The following is a 26,841-nucleotide window of genomic DNA, read 5'->3' as shown; positions in this document are numbered from 1 at the left end:
TTTAACAATCTAAATCTTATCGTATATATTTAATAGTCTAAATCTTTTATTCAATAAAACTTGCTACAGTCCCTTAACATTTTCAAATAATATATCATATTCTAAGTGAGTCCATGATATAATTATGTTGGATTATTGATGATAAGATTACATTGGATTCATAATGACATATAATAAGTTATTTTGTCACTTATTATATTTAAAGTTCAATCGAAATTTTATGATAATTCTAATTAGAAATGTGAATATATCTCATGGATCGTGAGTTTACTCTTAGTGTTCAATTTCTTCAATTTTTTACATTACACATTTTGTAAAAGGTAAAATTTAATTAAAAATTAAAATTGTTGTTAAAAAAATAAAAGAGTTAAAAAATTATGTACAAAATGCAACATAAAATAATATTAACATATGTATTATTTAATATATACCGAATATTTTCATATATTATTTATAAATTTTAAATTTTTTAATCATTAATATTATTAACAAAGAAATAAAAAATATTTATTAAATAATAAATTGTATAATACTAAATTTGAGAGATATTTCAAACTTTTGTTAAAAAACATATCAAAAATTGAAGTATGGTATGTTAAATTTTAAATATAGGCATGATATAATATGTCATTAAATGTAATATCAAAAAAAATTATATATCCTTAGATATGAAATATTAAGATCCATAAAGTGAGTTAGATGAAATTAATAATAATAATAATAAAATAAAATAAAATAAAAAAGTGGATTTATTTATCTCTCAGCATTGTTCTTCATAGCTTGGAATAGTAGAATAAAGAGTGTTGAAATCATAACTAGTTACGAATCAAGATAGTTGTCATTCCGAAGTTCCCTAGTTTATAAGATATGAACCCATTATAAGATATGAACCCACTCCATCTGATCTTAACCTAGTTTAGCAACAAAACGTAATCCTAATATTTTTGTATATTTTTATTAATAACACTTTTAGCATTAATGCTTATATAAAAAATTAGATCATGATCACATGTTTATAAACACAAAAAAAAGGTTTTAATAAAATTTTTTATGATATATGATATAAAAAATAATTTTTAAAATTAAATATTAATGTAAAAATCACATTAAATTCACTAAATATTTAAAATTAATTTTCAAAGCTTCTTGAAATACTTACCTTTTTAAGAAAAGTACTTCCCCTTAACTTCCATTATTATTGTTATTTTCAAAGCTACGGATCCCTATTTTGAAAACCCAAAGTCCTACATTGCATAACCTAAAGGAAAAAAAAATTAAAATTAATTAAAAATTGTGATTTAAAAAAAATAGGGTTAATAAATTGGATAAAAATTAAAAATTAACTTTTTATACACTCTAATTAGGAAAAAATGTATTTCCACATATTCATATATAAATAATTATAAAATATGAATCTTCTGAAAATAATTCAAATTTCATGCACTTGTGATCAAATGTAATACTTGGTCAAAGATAATATAGTTAAATATACTAACTAAAAAATATATAAATTACTAATAATTTTTAAATAATTACTTAAAATTTAATTTTTATAAACTCATGTTGTCCTCCCATGAGTGTCTCAAACCAGACATTTTCCTGACCTCTCTCGATCAAGATGGGACACATACAATTGTATTGAAGGTGCAGAAATGATTTGCAGAGTTGTTATTTATAGGCTATAGAATAAGTAGACTCTATATAACCAACACATTGACTAAATGGCTAAACTTCCTAAGGGGTCGTAATACCCCAAATTCCTATCCATTCAGATAAGTAGTCTAAAAATATCTAGATAATTCTCTGACTAATACCAACATTATCCCCCTTGACAATTTTAATATTCTTTGGAACACAAATATTCCTAATATGATTACTGATGAAGATGAAGCTAAGTGCTATTATGGCTATTTAGAGCATTGAAGGAATGGTCCCATTTATTAGTTGAGTTAAGGTACGGTTGGATATTTGATTGATCAACAACAAGTGATGTTTTCATTTCCATTAGTATAATTTTATTGGCAATTTAAATAATTCCACATTACCCACCTTTTTGAAAAATGTAATTTGCAAATTCCATTTTGTACAACTTTTCATTTTGCTTTAAAGGGCTTGGGAGTAATTCCAACCCAAGCCCTTTCAACTCCCTGATCTAATTGTGCAGACTCATGTGGGCTTCAAATTGCAAAAAGGATTGGGCCTTGGGTGCAAACTGAGAAAGGACGATTAAAATCAAATTTTATTGATACGGTGGAAGGTATTTAGTAAAACTTAATATTTATTACGTATATCTATAATATCTAATTATGTCAATTATCATGTTCCTAACTTATTTTAGGAACATGTTATTCATGTATCATCTTTGATTCATGTAGTATATAATTATGTCAATCATCATGTTAGGAACATGTTATTTTTATGGTGACAAATGTTATTTTTATGATTACAAATTTTAATGATATATTTTGGTTTTGATTATGTTTGTGGGGTCTTTGAAATGCTACATAGGGATTAGGGATGCCAATGAGGCAGCTTCAAGACAAGTCGCCCCCATCCCAGCTCCATCCCATTTATTTAAAATAATTTTCATTCTCATCCCTTTAAAACAATTAAAGGGGAGAAGGTGAAGCCGGGTGGGTATGAAATACCCATTTAACTTTTTTTTTTTCTTTCAAAAATTGTATTTTTTTAAAGTTATTTAATTTTTTTAATTACATTAAAATAAATATATTTTATGAATAATGAAATTATTATAATTGTTTATAAGTTATTTTATTGCAAATTATTTTATTATTATCTATATATTAAAAATAGAAAAAAATTTAATTTAATTTTTAAAATTAATTTTATATATAATCGAGGTGGGGCAGAGCGGGACAAAGTAATACCCAAACCCGCCTCAAACCTGTTTCAGGTATAAAAAAAATCTCAAATTCGTCCTAAACTCATTTATTTAAATTTCAAACTCGTCTCGTTAGAGACATGACAGAACTGATATTCAAAAAAACCCGTTCCATTGCCATCCCTATATGAAATACATTTATCATCAATTTGGAAATTTAATTACATGAAATTTGTCTTTTATAAATAATTTTTAGTTATTATGATATTTTTGGGTTACATCAATCCCTCCTTTGTGAAACTAGGATGTCTTCCAAAAGGTTGTAGTGGAATGGGTGTATGATTCTTATTAATGTAGCTATGATTACCAAATTTTAAATTGTCAAACTAATAAAATTGGACATAATTACTTCAATGTTTAATATAATTACTAGTATATGTTTGAATGCATTTCTTATTTTCTATATTTTAAATAAGAAAATAGTACTATTAATTTTTATATAAAATGCTAGAATTTTTAGATGTTCACATTAAAACTTTTTTATTTTTTTTTATTTTATAAAATCAAAATGCCACATAAGCAAAATTCATAATTTTATAAAAATATAATAACACATAAGCATGTAATTTTTTTTTAATCTTATAAAATCAAACTTAACATCATGATACCTTTAGTTGTCACCCTTCCTCATCCTTGAGAAGTCCACTATAGCAAATTGATGGTGATCAATTAAGTGATGTTCATTTTTTTAAATTTACCTTTTTATAAGATAAAAGACACAATATAATAATTAATAACAATAATAAGAAAACAATAAAGAGCAAATATTATAGAATGGAAATAATAATTTTAATATGGTTTGATATAACCCATCTAAATTCACCACCTCCTCAAGTTTATTTTTTCCAAAACAAAAACAAGAAAATATGTTTGGTAATAAAAAAAACTGTTTTATAGTTTCTGTTTTTAAAACAATATATATATATATATATATATATATATATATTTTTAGAGAATATTTTTTAGTTGTTTTTTTATGACTATTTTAAAAAATATTTATATAAATATATAGAATAATTAAAAATGAAACATTAAATATAAAAATCATTTTTAAAACATATTTAAAAACAAAAAACATGTTAAAAATATTTTAAGTTCTTAAATAAACTTTTGTTTTATAAAAATATTATAAAATAACTTTAAAAAACTATTGTTAAATACTATTTTTCAAAATTGTTTCTGAAAACATTTATAAAAAAGGCTTAAGTTTTAACAACACTTGTCTTTCTCTTTCCCCACTCCCCTTTCTCCCTCTCTATTTAATGTATACCTAAGTTGGATTAGTTACACTTCACACCATACATATACTTTCAAGAACTTCTAACAGTAAGCCATAAGGGACACAAATATAAAACATTTAAACAAATAGTGTTTTTCATTTGAAAATCAATGTGTTATATGATGATTTTCTTTATATAATTTAAAATTCTTTCAAAAGGTTATATGAAAACTCTTGCATTAAGTTTTAAGTAACTTAAATTAAAAAATTATATAGACAATAATTAATTAAAATGTGTGGAGTTAATGCAATTTTCTAATGTATAAACAATAACTAATTCAAATTTAATAAAAAAATAATGTAATTTTTTTAATATATATATATATATATATATAATAAATGGTGTCACACACACATTATTAAAAGGCTGGCATAGAGGGACGCAAAAATTTGGTGTTGGATTTTGTGTGCGTGACATATGGGCCTATGATGAGGGAGCTTTGCAGCCCTAAATAAATTTTTACAAGGATTATTGAATCCAATGCTTTATCAATGTATATTATTAAGATGTAATGGTGAATAATCATTCAATTTTGTTGTAAGATGATTGACACTATGAATGGATATGATTCTTCGCAGCAGGCATACCGTACCATTAATAATAAATCTTTTGATCCTTGAATATAATTTTGAAAATGAAGATGCCCATCCACTTTCAATTGTGTCAATTCATAGTTGCTTTCTTTTAATTAAATAATTAACATTGCCCTTCTAGGATTGAAAATGACATATGAATATGATAACATCTGGCGGGGATCCACCTGCTTATTTTAATATGAAACTAGTCTCACTTTCAAAGCAAATTATTAATTTAGTCTTATGTGCGTGATTCGATTAACGAGGGAGGGGGGAAAAATAAACATTTCTTTTTTACTTTCAAACGTCAAGTCAACCCAATAAAATTTCAGTTTTTTTTATGTATCTTTTATAATTTAAAATTTGTAGAGAGATGATTCTCAATTTTCATAAAATTGTAGAATCAAATAGATAAATATTTTTTATAAGTAAAACAAATAGAATCACGTATTGAATTCGATGATTGACTTTAATACCATTTATAACAGTTTGAGATTAACTTTGGTATTATCTATAATTATCCGTTCATTCTCATAAAAATATTGTCTATTATGAGCTTAATGAGTTCTCGTAGCTTTGAAATATATTTACATAATTAAAAATAGTTCACTTATATTTAATGTTAAACATTTTTATCCTTCATCGATATGAGATATCATAATTATCCTCTATGTAGTCATGATGTCTTTGTTATGTCCCATGTTACTATGGGATCAGATAAATAAATAATGCTTGTAAAACTACACAAATAGAGTCTACATTAGAGTGGAGATCGACTTTAATACTATTTGTAACATTTTGCTTCATCCCTTATAAATATTGTGTACTCTTGACCCAATGAGTTCTCATGGCTTAAAAATTCATCTATGCAATTAAATGTCCACTATATATATTGTATTAGAAACTCTAGGAATATTGAAATCATTTTCTCGATGCAAACATGATGTCTTTACTGTATCATATTGTAGGGCGAGAAAGACAAACACTCATTGTGGAAACAAACAAACATAGTCTCACATTAAGGTTAAACATCGACTTTAACACTATTTGTGATGGTTCTCCCCCTCTCATATAGATATTTTTTTTACTTTAAGTTTAATAAACTTTCATGATTTTAAAATGCATTTATATGGTTAAAAGAAGTATACTACATATGTATTATCAGAAGCTTTTATCTCTGGTTGGTGTAGGATATCATATATGCCTCATGCAACCATGACATCATCATCATGTCCCATAAGCTTGCAAGACTAGATACAAAAACATCCCTTACTAGGCTAGATGGAAAAAGTTTCACATCAAGTAGGAAATTGACTTTATCATTTGTGATGACTTACTCTACTTTCTCATGTAGATAAAATGTTTCTAGATATTTAAAAAGAGATGTGAGATATCATAATTACTTTCAAGGTTTACTTTTCAAGGTTTACTGGCCTTTTATTTTATATTTGTAATTAATTAATAATTAGATTAGAGTTTGATTTAGATTAGTAACAAGAAAATAAGTTCCATAAGTAATAAAACAATCAAAACATGCTTTATGTTGTTTTGTAAGGACGATAATTAAACTTACCATTGATTATATAAATATTTTTTTGGTTGATTTTATATTAATATAGAGTGTAAAGTTTGAGTTAATATTATGACTTTAGAATATGTCTTTATAGTTAAGAGAAATTGACTATATAGATAGAATCAAGAATTTTTACACTTAACTAATATGTGATATAATATATAAAATATTAAAAAAATAATATCTTTTTATTTGAAAATAGATATGTTAATATGATATTTTATAATTTAAAATGATTTTAAAAAATTCATATAAAAAATCTTATTTCATGTGAAAATATGCAGAATTGCAAAGGAAAATAGAGGAGAAAACAGAGGGGCGCTTAAACGTGTATTGAATAAGAAATTCTCCTTACATTCAAATGAGATAAAATTGTAAAGGTAAGGTCTATTTATACACTTGAAATAGATCAATAAAGCTGTTAAATATTGACAACTGGCATAACTAATTTAACTGACATTAGTTAGATGAATTTTGTTTGGCTACTTGTGACTTTAACTCTAATTCACCTATCAGATTTTGGATATTCCAACATTTCACATTAGTTTTTAAATAACTTGTATTAAAAATATACAAACAAGAATCCATTAAAATATAACAAAGATAATGCAAATTTATTAATAGAAAAAAATGCAAATTTTAATATACAAATAATAACCCAATAAAATTTAACAAAATTGAAGCAACCTTCCTTTTTTTTTTTTAATTTTTTTTCTTTTAAGGGGAAATGAGCAGGGAGCTTTGCAAGCTTATATAAATTCACACCAATGATTTCTAAATTTAATGTTTTATGTATATATATTTGAAAGAATTTTGTCTTACTATAAAATAAAACCACCAAAATTGGGTAAATACATAGTTGAAACAATTAACCCTGACTTTTTAATTTTCTTTAATAATTATATCAATTATGATTAAAAGTTGATAAATTTCATATAAAAGAATATTCAATTGCAAATTTAAATGCAGGAAAAACCATCCGAAACCCTTAGGTGTAAAAAAATCATAAATGATATTTCAATCATTAAATAATCCACTAAATATGAGAAAATTGTACACAGTTGTACTTGATCAAGTACTCATATTTCTTAAGGTCTTATCAATGACACTTACACTCATTTTCCATATCTTTGACATGATATTCTTCATGCTTCTTCATGTATTACTCAAAGTCTTGATCGAAGTTACGATGTGAGTCGTATACTTTTACTGTATCTGATGAAAACTTGCAAGAAAAGATCTTGAAAGTTTTGAGAGATTGATGCACAAGTTAATGAATATCTATTTTTTCAAAGGTTTCAAATTTCAGAAGAATAATCCTTTTATACTAGACAAAACCTTAGGTTAATTTTTTGAACGCAGTTAAACCTTTTTCTGCCATTACCTAAAAAAAACATGAAGTTGGAATGAAATTACACTACAAAAAGAATCGATGTTCAAACATTTCCTAATGGTTCAAATGTTTCCTAATAGACGTTTGAATGTACCTTTTCAAAAACTACTCTGGACTTTGTTTCTTGAGAATTTTCATAAGCTTTAATGACTTTAAGCACGTATAAGACCAAAGGAATGATATCGAATCTTGATCGGTAAAAATGTGATAGAATTGTCAATCTAAATTAATACATCGATGATATTTGACTAAACTTTATTAATAAAATATAATGGTACATGATGAGTCAATTTTGTTGTAAAATGATAGAGATCAATAAGAAAATGAATATGATTAATAAACTTTATTAATAAAATATTATTGAATGGATATGATTCTTCACATCACACGCATTCAATTTTCCACACCATTAATCATAAGTCTTTTTACCCATGAATGCAAAGTTTGAAAATGAATGGTACCCACCTACTTCACAATTAGGATTGAAAATGACATGTTAATTTGATGATATCCCGCAGGCATTTCATTTGAGCTTATTTTACTAAGAAAATTAGTCTAGATTCAAAGCAAATTATTCATGTGGTCTTATGTACTTAATTTGATTATTAAAAGGAAAACAAAGATAAAGGGTTTGTTTGAGAATTGTTTTTTAAAATAGTTTTCTATTCTTCATAACAAAAAACATCGAAAACATGTTTGATAATAAAAAACTATTTTATATTCTTAAGAACAAAAAAAAATGGAAAATATGGTATTGTGAAATCAAAGTTTGGTTAATCTTGATTTTGGTGATAACAAAATAAGGTTTAGAACTAATGATCATATTTCAAGTGTGATTAGGCAAGACGATTTCCAAAGTGGCAATCACAAAGACAAATCAAGCCAAGGAGAAACAATAAAGAAGATCACCTCAAAGAGAAGAGTTTTTTAAGACCAAATCTTCATAAGATCTCTTTGTAAGGTTGTTGGTGCACTAGGACTTTCATGCATTTCATTCTTTATTTATGCACCAAAATCATCCAAGAGTAATATTGTTTTAAATATCTTAAGAATTGGATGATTCTATGTTTTCAACTAAAACCTTGTATTAAATGATTTTCAAACTTGTGTTAAAAGGTTTTAAGTTGAAAAAGGTTGGGTGTTGAACCAAAAAATGGCTCAACCGGTTCAATTGGTCGACCGGTTGTGCTCGTCCAGTTGATGACTTGTTGAGGGAGGCAAAAAAGTTTCTCTCTCTCCCAGTGGCCTTCTCTTTCCGGTCAAGGTTGAACCTTAATCGGTTGAGGTCCGATTAAGGTCCAGTTGGGGTCTGATTGAGGCCCAACGGTCACTTGTCAAGCATTAAATGCTAACGGCTAGTCAACTGGTCGACCCTTAGCTCGACCGGTCGAACCCTCAACGGCTAGTTTGACTTTTTCTTCTATAAAAATGCTCCAATCTTTATTGTTTCAATAGCTTGACCTTCTCAAATCTTTCTTGATTATATTTGAGCCTTGGAAGAGTATTTTTTATTGCACCATTATTTCAAAACTTGCATATCTTTAGTGCACCATTCAATCCTAATTTTTCTTGTATCATTTGAGCTTAAAGTTCTTGTGTTGGGATTTTTTAGAGATCATCCATTTGTAAATCTTTGAAAGGAAGTTTCTCAAGTATGGGGTATCACTTGAGGGGTTGTTCAAGAATGAGATATTTTTTTAGAAGTGTAAAGGGTGCTTGAAGCCAAAAGTCCAAGAGGGTGAATCAGAACCATAATCCAATTGTATTGCTTGAACTCTTGGTTTGGAAGCCTTGGATTAGTGGAACCTCAAGCTCGAGATTGAAGCTAAAGGAAGTGGATGTAGGCCGGGTTGCGCCGAACCACTATAAACTCTTGTATTTGCATTTTCTCTTCCTTACTCTTTAATTTATATGCAATTGTCTATATATTGGTTATTATATACTTACATATAATTGTCTTTTGCATTCACTTGTTTAAATTTGCGAAAAGAGACTATCACCCCATTCACCCCCGCGCCCCCCCCCCCCCCCCCCCCCCCCCCCTCTAGGATGATTACCATAGGTTGGATTAGCCTCTAATTTCTAACAGTTATTTTTTGAGAACATCTTTTAATTATTTTATATTGTCTTCACTTGTTTTTTGAGAGTTATTTTTAAAAATAATTATACAAACATGTAAAATGATTAAAAATAAAATACTACATATAAAAATTATTTTTAAAACATAATTAAAATTATTAAAAATATATTAAAAATATTTTAGGTTTCCAAACAAACTTTTATTTTATAAAAATCAGAAAACAATTTTCAAAAACTACTTTTTAGAATTATTTTAAAAAATAGTTACCAAAACAAGCCCAAATATTTTCTCTTCATTTTAAAAGTAAAACCAATCCAACAAAATTTCATAGCCTTTTATTTTTATTTTTTTATATTAATTTGAGTATAAAGGGCATAATTTTGAAAGAATTAGTAGTTAAAGTGATTCTTGAGTTAACGCTTTAACCCATGTGGGAGTGATTTAAAAAAAGATAGCATGATTATTTTGTAGTTTATATTCAAATATTAAGTCATATAATACATATTAAAATATTTTTTTTTTATAAAAATATATTTATCAAAACCACTTTCAAATAAGTTTTAGAGTTTCGTAATTCTAAAAAGTATTTGTCACTTTTTTAACATTTGAAAAATTATGTCGTTTAAGTGTTAAAAAATATTTTTATATTTTTTAAAATTAGTACCAAAACACACTCTAAGAGTGTGTTTGAGTAATTCTAGAAAACGTTTTTAATTGTTTTAATATTTGCACGATAAAATTTTTCAAATGTTAAAAATGTTAAAAGCGCTTCCTAAAATGATTGTAAAACAGGTTCTTAAAGTGTGTATGATAGTAATTTTAGAAAATAATTTTACTATTTTTAATATTTGAAAGATTAAAATTTTCAAGTATTAAAAAAAATTAAAAATATTTCATAAAATCATTACCAAACATACTCTTAATATAATTAAAACATACTCTTAACGTAATTAAAGAAAATAATTATTTAGGTTCAAGTATTTCACAATTCTGTCTTTGTTTTTTTTTCTAAATGTTCATTCAGGTCAACTCATAAATCTTTAATAAGATAAGATGAGACTTGGAAAGGGGCAATTATCTACGCCAGCACATAACGTGGACTTAGCCAAATACTTTAATATAAGACGCCAAACCCGTCATTTTCCAAACTTCTACATTCGGAATTTAATTAAAGAAAAAAGAAGAGTTCCTAAACATGCTTAAACCCAAAGCAGCCACTAAATTATTCGCCCCTCGTTACTCGTTAGTCAGCTTCTAAATGTGATGATCTTATTTTTGGTCACCCAATCCCTCCCTCCTTCCCCACATTTTATTTCCTCTAACAAAGTATATTTATTATGTATTTAAAATTAATTTTTGATTTTTTAATAGTTTAAGTCTTTTATAAATTTTTAAATGAGTTTTTAATAATAAGATCAATTGTTATTTTTTTTTTTATATAAAAGCTATTATATTATATATATATATATATATTTTATTTTTTTAAAAGAAAAAATAAAACCATGTTTGCAAGTGATATCATTTTTAGGCATTTGATATATTTTTTTTAATAAGAAAATGAAAATTTTGAAAGAATAAGGTCGTTTTAGTAATAATTTAAAAAAAAAATAATTTTTGAGAATAATTTTTTAAAATTATTATTTGATTTTATAAAGTAAAGATATATTTAAAAACCTAAAATAATTTTTATATCTAATTCTTTTATTTTTAATCATTCTATTTTATATATATATATATATATATTTTTAAAACAGTCCTTAGAAAATATGTTTTTTTTTTGTCTTCAAGAAAAAAAATAGAAAATAGTTTGTAATTATTTTTTTTATATATTTATTTAACTAAAAAATAAAAAATTGTTATTGAAAACCCGTTACCAAACAATGCCTAATTGAATTCAAATTATATTTTTTGTTAATTTAATTTATTTAAAGTTTGGTGTAAATACATACGATCATAATTAGTTTTAAATTTGTTTAATTAACATTTTTATAAATGTATTCTATTTATAAATTTTAATTTTAGAAGATTTGACGTGGACTTATTTATTTGAAATCAATTTACACGTATATGTGCATTTTCGCTGTAATTAATCAAAAGTTTGAGTTTTTTCGCATGAGGATCAGATGTTGGTATTTGACAAGTTGACAACTCAGCTTTAGCTGTGACCGCGGACGGACGCTTCCTCTGTTTTACGGACACCACGCATCGCGCCGGAGCTGACGGAATCCAGGTCACCGTGCTTCCGTCAAAATTGTGCCAATTATCTCTTAGGTCTTGGCATTCGCCTCCTTTCTCTGATTCTCTACCTTTTTGTCTCCCGAGTTATTCTCAATTTGATTCCCAAGAAAACATGAGAAAAGTGAATAGAAAAATCATTTGTTTCCTTCTTTGTCTTCCTTCCTATTCGCAAACAAACTGTGCATTGTATTGTTTTTTTCTCTAAGGCAAAGAAGGGAAAAAGCCAAGGTTAATTTTTCTTTTGCATTTTCCTCTCCTCCGTTTTCTCAACAACACAACACATGTGTTTTTTGTTGTTTACAATCAATTCGTTTTCCGATTTCCTTCTAATTCATAGTCAGTCCCTGGTAATATGCATATTTGTTGATTGGCAGATCTCTATTTTGACCGATAACTGGAGCAAACACTGGGTTTTTAGTGGGAAATGAGCGTGAGTCACGATGAAAAAGGTCACGAGAAAGGTCGGAAAGTATGAGGTCGGCCGAACAATTGGCGAAGGAACTTTCGCCAAGGTTAAATTTGCGCACAACACCGAGACTGGGGAGAGCGTAGCTATGAAGGTTATGGCAAAGTCCACCATTCTTAAGCATAGGATGGTCGATCAGGTATCAAATTTCTCTTCCTTTATGAATTTGGAGTTATTTTGTATATATTGTATGCATGTGTGCATCTCTTTAGCCTTTCACTTATCTTTTGATCGTCAATCACATTCTCTTGTTATTTTTCAACTTTCAACAGTAGTTGTATGCTGCATTTTCCATTTCCCAGCTTATTTGATTGGGTTTATAAGTGGAAATTGCATTGATTTTTAGCTCCTAAAAATATGATTGAAGTATTTCTGAAATTCTAACCAAACAACACCTTACTCATTATTAATTATGAGCGCTTTCTCTCTTCCTAAAGTCAGCAAATTGAAATCAACCTTATAACTGGTTTGGGACATTGGAGTGAAATTTTCAGTCCCTAGTGCTTATTTGTATTGGCTGTTGAATGAAGAATTGCATTTTGATTAGCGGAAATTGAAATATGTTGAAATTGTTCAGTAGATATTTTATTTTTTTATACTGAGTGTGGATACCTCAATGAAGTCAATTGGGTCTTCGTTTCTCAAAATGCACACTATAATAGGGGAAAAGAATGTGCTAAACAGAGGAATGATAACTCGACTAAGGACACGAAATATTGAGTAATGGTGCAGCATGTTGCTGTAAGATGGGTGCATACTACAGATGCAGCTGTTAACATTATCTCTTACTTCATATAAGCTTATAGAGTGGGGAAAGTGGCTTAATCCTCTGTAAGATGGTTTTAGAATGAAGGTCAGGGCAGAAATGTGCATGAATAAGATGTGTCTCACCTGTGCAATTGAATAATTGTAAGGACCTCATTGTTGCAATCACCATCATCATTTCAAGCCTTTCTGTGGTTGCAATAAATTGTCTAGCATTTCTTGTTTCTAAGGTTTCAAAATTTCAGTTCATTGATCTATGTTAGTTTGGTTCCCATCTTTTTGGTTCCCCTCTTCTTCTTTACTATTTTACATTGCTGGGGAAATATTTTAATGGCTTTAATAATAAAGTAGCATGGAATGATCAATGCTCCTAAAGTGAACTAGAAAATATGTAATACAGATTCTGTGATTAGTATTTGCATCAACAAGCTACATGGTGGTGGCATGAGGATTTTTTATGAACTGATAATAATTTCTTGACAGCCAAGTAACGTGGGGATGCATGCTCAAGTAGAAAACTACAGAAGAATATGAAATTTTCTTCCTGTTCAAACTTGCAGAAAAGTTCAGTCGTAAACCATACTATATCCTTTTAGGAAAATTATAAACTTACTTTAAAAATTGGGGTGGGGGGGTGTGGTTAGAATTTCAAGTGTTTTGCTAAACTAGTTGACAAATCAATCTTCAATGACAATGAATTTGGTTGTAAACGGAAAAATTGAATGTCAGAACATAACAATAGACAAAGAGAAAAAAAGAATGTCATGAGCCAAAAAAAAAGAGAGAGAATTTACATGAGTTGATATCTACATCATATTTTTATTATATTAATAAATTGATAGGGGTCCATGCTAGATTGTCTACCATCAAGCGTTTTTTTTTTTTCCTTTGGCCTCTTGTTTGTTGTTTTTATTTTGTTTTGTTTTCTCATTTTGTGTGTGTGTGTGTGTGTGTGGATGGTTCCATTTGGTGCGGTGTCACACCCAAGTTTCCATATGACATAACATGGTCAATAACTACCTAATTAGTGTGTCTAGAAGTAAGAACTGATAGTCACATAGTCAAATATGGGCAAGGCCTACTGAGTTTAGTGTTTAACCATGAGAAATCAGGCAGCTTTCTTGAAGAAAATTTGAACTTTTGTGAAAGTGTTCTTAATCCACATAAATTACTTAGAGGGAGGTGAATAGGTAGTTCAATTTATATGGTCAAAATCCAATTTTCTGATTTCTTAATTTTCCAATTTATTAATTCAATTTTAGTGGAATTGAGGAAAATGAAAATTTGATTAATCCCAACTTTAACTTTATGAATTATTATTAGACCTAATTTGTTCAATATATATAGTATAGAAGAACAAATCACAATGAGTAGGATACAAGAACTAATGATATGCTACAATTGAGAAAATATTTCAAAGCCCTTGGTCTTAATTGGTGCATCTTATATATGGGGGAGTGGAAAGACAATTGACCATCACTTTTACATTGTTTGATTACATTGGGGTTATGGCACAGGCTATTCATATAGGTTGGGATGGTGTGGGTTCAACCTAAGAGTTTATGTGACATGATGATTATTTCTTATGTGAGTTTTGGAAACTCCACTAGAGTCAAGATCGTTTGGAAGATTGCTTGTCTCACCCTGATTTGGATTATGTGGTGAGAGAGAAATGCTAGGATCTTTGAGGATAAATGGAGGATGTCAGAGTTGTTGTGGAATTTCATTTCTTGGCTTCTTGGCACTCTTGTACCGATGATTTTAAAGGCATTCCTTTGAATGTCATCCAGCTTAGTTGGCATTCTATATGTACCCCGTTAGGGTTGGGCCAACAATAAGAGGAGCCTACTTGGGCTTGAGGAGATGAAATCCTTGTACATTCTTTTGTGATCCATCTTTTTGTATAAATTCCTTGTATAGCGAAGGTTTCTTTATGTTTTGATTAGGTTTGTGTATTTGTTGGGAGGATTCTTCATCCTTCTCATGAACTCTTTATATGTAATTAATACATCTCTTGTTTTTGATAAAAGAAAAATTGATTAGTACACAAGATATACATGGAAACCATCTACAAATGTAAAACCATGGGTCTCAATCAACTACAAAGCAAATCCACTGAATATGAAAAGTACACAGAATTTTCCTAACCAAGACACAATCTTCTTCCAGGGGATTTACTCTGGCTCGCTCCTGCACCGTGCTTTCATTTCCATGATGCAACAACTTGTACTCCTTAGTAAACACCTCAACAACCCACCAATTACTCTCCACCAAAAGGACTTTCAAGTTTGCAACTTGAAAGATTTTTTAGAGTTCAGGAACATTGGTGAAGTAATAGAAAATTCATGCATATATATATGTGTGTGTGTGTGTGTGTGTGTATGTATTTCCTTTTAGTGTGTGTCCTTCCTTCTATAAGGGTTACGAAAAATATATATGTTTTTAATTATTTTTTCATTTTATTTATAAGTGCAAACCCTTGTTAGAATATGATAGGGAGTCTAATAAAATTGGAAAGTGAGAACTAATAAGAAAACAATATTTTAAACTTCTTTTTACATTAGATTCAATTATTAATTTTGCCATTACTTAACCAAATCCAAAATTACATAGTTACTTTGATTTATTTTACTTCCTTGAATCTTCAATCTTGCCCTTCAAGTCAATAAGACCATTAGAAGTGGTAACATTGGATCAAGTGCTTTTAAAACAAAATTCTGAACTTAATCTAGGTATGCTAGTACACTAACATTTTGAATGCCAATATTGATGGTTTAAGAAGAAACATAGAGAACATTGATTATTAAGCATACTTAGCGTCGTTGGTGGATTTGAAGAAAATTAAGGTTATTGGAATTTCAAGCACTTAACTCTTGTTTCTCCATTAACAAAATTTTTGACTTGGTTCCTAGTTATTGGAATTTCAACTTTCACAGTAGTTTACCATTGGAAAAGATTTTATGAGTCATGCTTATGCATGCTATAAGTGTTTGATATGATTATAATATTATGTTCCAAAAGTATAATGCTTTTGAGCTTTATTGATTCTTCTTCCTTTTCTATGTAAATTGTTTGGCTAACCTTTTTGTTAGTTGTTTCCAGATTAAACAAGAGATATCCATAATGAAGATTGTCAGGCACCCTAACATAGTTAGATTGCATGAGGTATGTTTACATTTTTTGTAATGTATAATATGACATTTTGAAATTTCCTTCTATCTAGTAATTGTTAGAGTGCATGATATATATTGTGGGCTTAAACTTAAACTTTTAGGAAAATTGGTTGTCTAACAGCTCCATTAGTGTATCAATTAAACTTTTTGCTCTCTCTCTCTCTCTCTCTCATGATTTATATGTATATATATCTTTTCACATGCTAGGTCTTGGCCAGCCAGACAACGATATATATTATTCTTGAGTTTGTCACTGGAGGAGAACTATATGATAAAATTGTAAGGCTTCTTCTATTCTTATATATGTACATAGGAAATGATTATCTTCTAATTACTTTTGTGTTTGCTTGGTGAGTTTTGGTGTGAAATCATATCATAGTATTGAATCAATTACATGGAAACCTTGGTTTGAATGGGAGCTACTTATTACTTTCTGCATCTATAAGAAAACTAGAAGTTGCATTTTTGCTTTGCTCATTTCTAGTACACTTTTATATGTACCTTTTTCTTTTTTGGATTTACCTCAGAGTAATGAGATGTTTTGTGGACAGAACATGTTATTTATATTGGTCATATTTTGAATGAAAGAAGCTTAAGAGTCATTGCTTATAAAATTAATATATCTTGAAATCTATAGTTGTGTAAGTACTAGGTAATGTGGATGAAAACAGTGTTGTAGAGAGGATAGCTTGTATGTATTTTTTTGATAGGAAAAGATAATGTTTCTTAAAAGTGCCCAACAAAAAAGTATAACCAAAGTACACAGGCAATATACAAAAGGAGTCACATGACAAAAAAAAGAGAGAATAGAAATAGAGAAAACCTCCCTTCCCTTAACCAAAGCCCAACAAATTAATAGAGTCTAACAAGGAGAAGGGAGCCACATCCAGCTCAATAAGCATAATGGAGCAATTCTCCAAACCTTCCTGTCCTTTTTCCCCACAAGACTTCCATCCAGCTCAATAAAGCCCCTCCTGCAGAAGATGAAGTAACTTTTTTAACACAAAAAAAGAAAAAAAAAGAAAAAAAGAAAGAAAGAAGTAGAAGTTCTAGAGAATCCTTGTTTTATCACAAGGAAAGAGAATGTAGTTAGTTGATTCTTCCTCACTTTCTGCAAAGATAATATTGATTCACCAAGGTCTAACTTCTCCCATTTAACAGGTTCAAACACAAGCTTCTCAAGCAGAGAAGTCCACTTTCATAGGGGCCCACAAGTTTCAAACTGCCCACACAGGGAAAACCTCTCATCCTTCTCATTCCATATATGGATAGAAAGCTCTAAATGAAAAATTAGCATCCTGGACTTCTCTCCAAATCAACTTGCCCCCACCATTCCTCAATACTAGTCATCCAAAATTTCACTCTCCTTCCACCTCCCACAACTAAGCTGATTCCATTTTTAAAGTGTTCCCATCCTCTCCTTATAATTTTCTACATACCCATCCCAAAGACATCCTTCACCACACATGAACACCAACCTCCCATTTCTTCCTCAATCTTCTCAATAATAACCCACATCCATAATGACTCCCTTTTTGAAGCAAATCTCCAACACCATTTACTGAACAAAGTTTTATCTAAGAGCAGTAGGGTAAAACCCTTTCTCTCCTTATCCAAGCGAATAGTTGCCAATTCACCAAATGTGGCTTTTTTTCAAGGGATCCACCCCCCAGAGATCCCTCTAGATCTTTTCTAATCTCACTTGCACTTTTCTTGGAATAACTAAAAGCCTATAAAATAAATTGGCAAGCTTGATAGAGTACCCTTTATCAAAATTAGCCTACTGCCCTTTGAGAGGTGTTGTTGCTTTCACATTGAATGTTTTTTGTTTTATCTCTTCTCAAGCACATCCTACATGGTAGAAGACTTGGAAGTGGCTTAAAAGGAAGACCAAGAAAGGTAAAAAGGAACTTTCCCACCCCACATCCCAACAAAGAAGCTAATTCCTCCATATTTGGAACATCTTTCACAATAATTAAATCCGTTATTTTAATTTTTTAGATGAGACTTTGAGGAGGCTTTAGTGAGATGATAAAGTTTTTCTATTTCTTATTTTTTCTTCTATTTGAGACTTCTAGAAGGCTTTTAGGGATATTGTAAGGTTTTTCTTCCATCTCTCTTTCTTCTTTGTATTTTTCATATTTTTAACTTTTTTCGATGTCATAACCTTAATTCATCATCCCCTTCCTAAATCTTAAAAGAGTAGAACTGTAGTCCACTCTTATTTGATTGTAGACAACTATTTTTGGGTTTTCTTTTTTCTTTTTTCTTTTTTGTTTTTTTGATTGAAAAAGGAAATAAGACATTATAAGTTTTTATTTTCTTTCGGTTTCATTGTTTGGAATGTTTAGAAGTTCTGGGAAAAATAATGGGAGTTCTTATAGGTTGACTTTCTAATATGCTATTTGATATAAGAAGAAAAAAAAGAAGAATGAATGATGATAATTTTGCATTTTTTATTCTTTAATGGTAAGATCCCCATACTTCACTCTTATTTGATTGTAGACAACTATTTTTGGGTTTTCTTTTTTCTTTTCTTTTTCTTTTTTGTTTTTTGATGGACAAAGGAAATAAGACATTAAAAGTTTCTATTTTCTTTTGGTTACATTGTTTGAAAGTTTCCTCATTCTGATTCTAAAACCAGTTTTGAGTTTCAAAACTGGTCTTAGACTAAGTTGTCACGTTGAAAAGTGTTAATCACACAATTCTTAGAAAGGACCATAGTTTTCAGGCAGTTTTGGAAATATATTTATTAATTGGAGTGAAAAGAGTCATTAAATGATTCATCATGTTGATTGCATCTCAATTCTAATTTACACTACCTTCTGTGTGCTTTTTCCCTGCTATAACACTTTGCTATTCCCTCTATTTCCTTTAAATAGGCTCTGTATTTGAGGAACTCTGTGATATTCATGGGGTAATTTCTTATTAGATTCTTGCATGTAGAGTTTGCAACATGGTGACCAATTTTTTACATGTTGCATCCCCATGTTGTTAATTGAGATTGATTTGACAAGGTTAGACTTTATTGAACACAGTTCCTGCACACTCTTTGGTTCTAGCAAGTACTTAACTTGGTTGTGTTTTAAAGAGTCAATCAAGTCTTACAATTTGATGCAGGAGAAAAAAGGAAAAAAATATATTGAGCTTAATCTATGGTCCTGATTGAAGACCAGGACATTTAGAGCTGCAGTTTGTTCAAGGCTCCTTCTACTGCTGGAGTTACACTCTTTTAAAATGACCAACTCTTCAATCATGTTTCACTCAATGAGAAGCATCCTAAATATTTTACTTTGATTAACAAACTTATAAATGGTTGTTCTAGTGCTTGGAAAAAGGAATATGTTGCTTGGTCTTGTTGGGTGGTTGATATGTTATTTGAATCATCAGATGATTTTGTATGGTTGTAAAGTAGCATATTTTTTTTGGCTTGTGAGCTATGCCTCCAGCTCCATTATTCTTCCTAAGCCAGGTGGCTTACCTGCATTGTCATACGTCAATTTACTGCAACATTGGGTTGCAGTAGTTTCCAGCTTTATTTGATTCTCTCCACTTTTACTTTGATAATGTAAGTTAGAAAGTGAATATGATAATTATTTGAATATTTAGCGAATATGGCAATTTTGACAAAAGGCTAATGCGTGGGCCTATCTAAGACTTTGATAGAATCTATCTGGTTGAGGGAAGAGAGGACTTTCAATTTCAGACACTGGTCCATCAACGAGTGGTACTTCTGTAACATCTGAGATTCTAATTTTTTTCTTCTTTGTTTCCTGGAATAATTTCCAGCTTTAAACATTTTTGTTGATATTGCATTCTGTTATGAGCATGTGCTATTTCATTGGTTGGATTAGCTTCACTGTTGTACTTTGTTTTAACATTTCATTAATGCTTATAATAACTTCAGTAAGTACATTTTAATTGTTGCTGAATGGACTGATGGATGTAAAGGTTGGACAGTAAGCTACATTTTTGTTGATATGTGTTTATGTTTACATATATGGACTGGTGGATGGGTAATATATAGTATTTAGCTTCTACAGGAATATCGACTTTCTTTAAGCTTGTAGGTTTTGCACAGCATTCCAAAAATGTCATTCAGGTAAAAAACTATCCATCATTTCTGATGCTGAATATTCTTGTTTATGCTGGCCATGCATATACAGGTTCACCAAGGAAGACTCTCTGAAAATGAATCCAGGCGATACTTTCAGCAGCTTATAGATGCTGTATCACATTGTCACAGTAAGGGTGTGTACCACAGAGATCTGAAGGTGCACCACAATGTTTGGCATGTGACTCATCTCTTTTGATGATTAGAATTCATGCTATCATGTTCTGATCCCTTGTAATCTTTCTTTGCTTCTCCTTCAATTTTAGCCTGAAAATCTACTTCTTGATTCGAATGGAAATTTGAAGGTTTCTGATTTTGGACTTAGTGCATTGCCTAAACAAGTAAGCATGATTGTTTTTGTTTTGCACCAGATGACACTGGATAATTCTGCCTTTAACCTTATAAATGTGCGTGTGTGTGCTCACTCTATTGTTTATGTTAATATCCATGTCAGGGGGTTGGACTTCTTCATACCACATGTGGAACCCCAAATTATGTTGCACCTGAGGTACGGTATGAAAAATTTAAAAGATAATGCAGTATGCGTCTAACATGGTGTCACATGCTTTTCTTCTGCCTTTGCTTTCTAACATAATTGTATAATTTGGTTAGCTATGCTCAGTTCATTGTGTTTGTTATTTATGCTAACAATCTTTTACATTTTCTGCTGTTAGATTGAATTTAATTGTTGAGGTGCATACTCTCAAACATAAGCAATCTTTCTGTGTTAAGTTCATGTTGAAGACATTATATTGATAATTGTTAGAAATTTTGAAAAGGGTGTACTTTGTTTATTGCTAGTTCAAGGGCTCAAGTCTTTATTTCTGGTTACAATCAACTTGTCCATGTTAAAAGTTGAATATATATATATATATATATATTTTGATAAATAAGCGCAGAATGTATTAACAAGAGGCAAAAAAGCCACAAAGCATACAAGGAGTATACAAGGTAGCTAAGGCCTCGCTATTAAAAGAAGAAGAAACAAAAAACTCACCAACCCTTAACTGGAAGCTAACCATTCCAAAAAGCCTATAAGGGAGAGCGACTCTTCTCCAATATACAATTTAGCCCAATCCCATAAATTACAAACAAAAGAATTTTTAAGCTTCTGAATTCCTAACACCCCCCCTTAAAAGCTAGTCTATTCCTCTCCTTCCAAACCATCCAAAAAATGTACATCGGAATGAATTTCCAAATCTTTTTCCTTTTTTTCCCTACAAAAGAGTCCCTCCAGCTAAATAAAACCTCCTTTACAGTTTCTGAAAAACCCACTGAGTGCCAAACAAACCAAGAACAATATCCCACAACACTCTAGCCACTGTACAGTGTATTAGAATATGATTTACAGTTTCCTCTTCGCAACCACACAAGAAATAACAATTAGGAAGCTGCCACCCTCTTTTCTGGAGTCTATCAAGAGTAAGCATCTTCCCCCAAGCGGCTTTCCACGCAAAGAACGCAATTTTGGTTGGAACTCTATCCACCCAAATGTTACTTTTTGGGAAAATGGCGGCCATGGGGCTTACCAACAAGTTGTACGCTTTCTTGACTCTAAACTGCCCGTTTCTTCCTTCCTTCCAAAAAACCGAGTCTTCCTCCAAAGTAATCCTGTGACCCCTCAAAACAAAAAGCAAATTGTCTACCATATCCAATTCTCAATCATTAAAGTCCCTAAGAAACCTTAAATTCCAGCCGCCTTGGCCGAAATTCTGGTCTCACATCTTTTCCACTGTGGCATTCTTATGAACAGCCATAGCATAAAGATGCGGGAATCTTTGGGACAACATTGTACACCCACACCAAAGATCAGTCCAGAATATGATTTTGGTGCCTTTTCCCACTTTAAACGCCATATTTTCCCAGAACCAAACAGATTCCTTCAAGATCTCCTTCCAAATCCCTACTCCAAACGCCCCATTTGCCTTCTTTGTCCTCCAACCAAGATCCTCTTACCCATACTTCGCCACAAACACCTGCTTCCAAAGATCCTTCTCAACATAAGCAAATCTCCATATCCATTTTCCAAGCAAGACTTTGTTCAAGAGGGCTAGCTTTCTTAAGCCAAGCCCCCCATTTTCTTTATCTGCACAAACCACCTCCCAATTGACTAAGTGGGCTTTCTTTTCCAGATTACCCCCTTCCCACAAAAAATCTCTATGCAACTTTTCTAACCTTCTTGCCACTGTCTTTGGCATGCGGAAAAGGGACATTTGATACAAGGGCATACTAGCCATTGTGGTCTTTATAAGTGTAATTCTCCCACCTTTGGATATATATTGACGTTTCCAAAGGACAAGTCTCCTCCTCACTTTCTCTTCTACCCCATCCCACACGGAAGAGGCCTTATTAGGCGCCCCCAATGGCAGCCCCAAGTAGACTGCAAGCAACTGTCCCACCCTACACCCTAGTTCCATTGCCATCTCGTCCACCTCTTCCACCTCTCCAATCGGTATAATTTCACTTTTGGCCAAATTAATCCTTAACCCTGAAGCAGCTTCAAACCAAAAAAGAATCCAGTTCAAATGCGTTAAGTGCTCTTTTTTTGCCTCACAAAAAATGATTGTATCATTAGCAAAGAGTAAGTGTGAAATGTTGACAGCTTGTCTTTTACCTCGCCGGATGCTACACCCAGAGATAAAACCCCCTTCAACAGGCCTCCTAATTAGAACACTTAGCACTTCCATTCCCATGACAAATAGGTGGGGGGAAAGATAATCCCCTTGGCGCAGCCCCTTAGAACTTGGAAAAAACCTGGTTGACACTCCGTTTACCAAGACTGAAAACTTGGCTGTGGATATACAACTCCACATCCATCCCAACCACTTTGGCCCAAACCTCATTTTTTGAAAAACCTTCAGCAAAAACTGCCAGTTAATGCTGTCATATGCCTTCTCGATATCCAATTTGCAAATTAGGCATTTCTCTCCCTTTTTTTGCTATGAATTAATCACCTCATTTGCAATTAAAGAGGCATCTAGATTCTGTCTTCCCATGACAAACGCATTCTGATCGGGGGAAACCACTTTTCCTATCACTTTCTTGAGTCTATTGGCTAGCACCTTAGCCAACAATTTATACAGCCCCCCTACCAGGCTGATGGGTCTATAATCCCCAAGGTCCTCAGCCCCCCCTCTCTTCAGTAACAAGACCAGAAACGTATTGTTAAGGCTCTTGAGGAAAGAATTCTGCTCATGGAACTCCTTAAAAATATCCAATATCTCCTCCTTTACGAAATCCCAACAGCTTTGCCAAATAGCCACAGTGAAGTCGTCCGGTCCTGGGGTTTTGTCCCCATTCATATCCATTAAAGCAGCATGGACCTCAGTCTCAGAAAAAATGAGCTCTAGAAATTCCGCTTCTTGCTGGCTGATCTACTTTAACTGTAGTCTCCCTATGTCCGCCTTCCAATCTGAACTTTCTGAGAGTAGTTGCTGAAAGGCGTTCGCTATCCCTTCCCTCACTTCTTGCTCCTCTGATAACCACACCCCATTTATCTTGATTCTGTCCAGGGAATTAACTTTTCGATGAGCAGTTGCCATACGATGGAAATATAGCTCGTATTTCTATCCCCTTAGCCATAACTCCCTTGAAGCTGTCTCCAATGGGTTTCTTCCATGGACACCCACTTAGCTTATCTCTCCTTGGCTTCCTTTTTACAGACTGTTTCCTCCTCTGTCAATTTTCTCTCCCTTTTCGTTAAAAGTTGAATATATATCATTGTCCAATAAGGGGACAAAAGTCATGCTACTTAATTCATATATCTGAGATATTTTCAACACTGAAATTAGTGTTCTTGCTGCATTTGCACTTTATTTCTTTTTTTTATTTCCTCTTTTTCTCCCTTTTTCCCCCTTAACCCATTTTAGGGTGTGGTGGGGTTGGTGAGGTGTGGGAATGGGAAAAGGGAACAGACTGTTTGGATTCCTGATTGAGCATAAGAAGCGTAGTGGAGAAGTTTCTCCTGATGTCTTCCTTGAATTCACATATATTCTACACTCTTTTGGATTTACCTTTCCTTCTATGGGAATAATTTCATCTTTTATTCCTTTTCTTTCTTTTTTCTAACCCTTGTCATTTGTATTATATCAGTAATTTATGTCTCTTCTCCTTTAGATTTACTAAATAATGATAAGTATGGTACAACCATTGAGGCTTGACTCAAGTGGTAAACGGTTGGGCAGGGTTTGTGGGTGGTTCCAGGTTCAAGTTTTGGACAAAAATTTACCTATAAAAAGAATGATAATCATGGTACTGAACTTTTGATCTTTTGTGTATTATGATCACTTGGGAGGCTTTATAACTTACTTGTAACCATCCCTAACTTTTTGCAAGTTGGGTGTTTATTAAGCTTTAGCGAACTTAATCATGAATAAAAATTTCTCTTAATTGTCTCCTATGAGATGAATAAAGACCATATTCTGAGTTTCTAATGTTATATAATTTCTTACATTAAATCCTTGCTGTTTAGGTGCTTAGTAACCAAGGTTATGACGGTGCAGCTGCTGATGTGTGGTCATGTGGAGTCATTCTCTATGTTCTAATGGCAGGATATCTTCCATTTAATGAGATAGACCTTCCAAGCTTGTACAAAAAGGTAAACTGCCATAATTTGTTTTCACTGGACTGTTGGATAGCTCAGGGATCTTTTAAACCTACTGATGTAATGACGTTTGATACTTGAAAATCTACAAAATATTCATGCTTAAGTTGATCTGTTTTGCATTAAGTAGTAATAACTTGTGCAAAGGCATTTGTGTAGCAAGGACACACTTTTTGTCTTTTTATTTCCTCTTGAATTAGACACACCTTTTATCTGTTAGACAGGGGCCTCCATATTGTGGCATAATTGCATTCTATTCCTGATCGTTGGAGGTTACTTTGCCAAAAATGCTATACCGTGTCTTACACTAATACTCTTGATGATCTGATTAAACATAACAGGGAATTAATTTTCCATGATTTTTGAGATCGTATACTTGTATGGAATTAATTCCTTAATTTTCAAGATTTTGTAGTTGGATGCTTTCCTGTTTTATTTTCCTCATTTGTGGAGTAGACAATCTCTAGAAATCGGTCAATTTCCTGATTTTGTGTAATTTAGTTTCCAAATTTTGTAGGATTGTATACTATAAATACTTTATTATTTTGTCAGAAATGCATGGATGTTATTTTTTCACATGGTATCAAAGTTTGTTCGAGGCCTCTAAGTTTTCTTTTATTTTTTTCCTAATGGTCTTCATTATCACCAACTTCTAATGGCCTTCATTGCTGCTATTTTCTGCCTCAAGTGACCTTCATTGTTGTCATTGTATTTTTTCCTCTCTTCTCAGCGGCCTTCTTTACTGTGATCATTTCTAGACTGTTGTCATTCAATAGTTTTTTTGGAATTCAGAAATTGCACTTAAGTTTGGTCTACTTCAATGCCTGCTATGTTGAAAAGCTCAGAAAACAAAACCTTAGGAATCCAAACTTAGACACTGTCTTCTTGAACTAACTACCTATCGGTAAATATCAGAACTTTCAACCCTCATTCAAACTTAATGACCAAAACTGTTTGGTATGGTTGCAACATGTGCACATGTTTTTGAGGGGAAAAAGGCAAGCTCAACCACTTGATAGGACCAGCATCAAGTGAAGATGATTCCAAGTCTTCTCCTTAGGTTTAGGAGGACTCAATGATCATGTTCTGGCTATAGAACACAATGCAATCCAAAATCAGCAGAACATGCACGTTCTTAACCAGGACAAAGGAAATCTAGGAGGTAGTGAAACAGACCTATTCCAAAGTCGTAGATGCTACTCAGATTTACAAGATAAAGACCAATATTCACTTTATAAAGTAAGGTACCTTATCCATGATTAAGTACTATAATATTATAAAAGGATTGTGATTTGAACTAGATTATTACCAAAAACTTAAAATGAATACTAGTGTGGATGTTGCTATGTTCCTTTAGTTTATTGAAAGAGCAAATATTGGAATTATTGGCTGGATTTAACGTGGAATATGATCAAGTATCTGCTCAAGATTGTGGAAAACAATTAGGAAGGAGTGGATTTATTTGAGTGGTAGGTTGGCCTACTAAGTGGGTAATGGGCAGAGAGTGAGATTCTGGATGGACAAATGGTGTGGAGATGAGCCACTTTGTGAGTCATTCTCTTCTTTATTTTCCATTTCTTTGTCTAAGGAAGCTTGGGTTTCAGATGTTTGGAACCTTGATGGTGATGGGGGTGGTTGGACCCCTCTTTTCTCAAGGGTGTTCAATGATTGGGAGGTAG

The 26,841-nt window shown here is 31.2% G+C and overlaps 1 protein-coding gene across 4 annotated transcripts in view; it reads left to right on the top strand.

Moving 5' to 3' along the window:
• Nucleotides 1–11,877: 11,877 nt before the first annotated feature.
• Nucleotides 11,878–26,841, top strand: part of CIPK09 (CBL-interacting protein kinase 09) — a 34,506-nt gene continuing 19,542 nt past the window's right edge. The window contains exons 1-8 of one of the 4 annotated variants that reach the window (XM_010657744.3): nt 11,878–12,033; nt 12,416–12,646; nt 16,375–16,437; nt 16,653–16,724; nt 20,612–20,719; nt 20,826–20,900; nt 21,014–21,067; nt 25,031–25,156. In XM_010657744.3, coding sequence (XP_010656046.1) covers nt 12,482–12,646; nt 16,375–16,437; nt 16,653–16,724; nt 20,612–20,719; nt 20,826–20,900; nt 21,014–21,067; nt 25,031–25,156 — 663 coding nt within the window. In that variant the 5' untranslated portion in view covers nt 11,878–12,033; nt 12,416–12,481. 4 annotated transcript variants of the gene reach the window in all.

This window comes from Vitis vinifera, chromosome 11 (genome assembly GCF_030704535.1).
Source record: "Vitis vinifera cultivar Pinot Noir 40024 chromosome 11, ASM3070453v1".
Taxonomy (NCBI): domain Eukaryota; kingdom Viridiplantae; phylum Streptophyta; class Magnoliopsida; order Vitales; family Vitaceae; genus Vitis; species Vitis vinifera.
The sequence above is the reverse complement of the archived record's forward strand: the minus strand, read 5'-3'. Positions and strand labels throughout refer to the sequence as shown.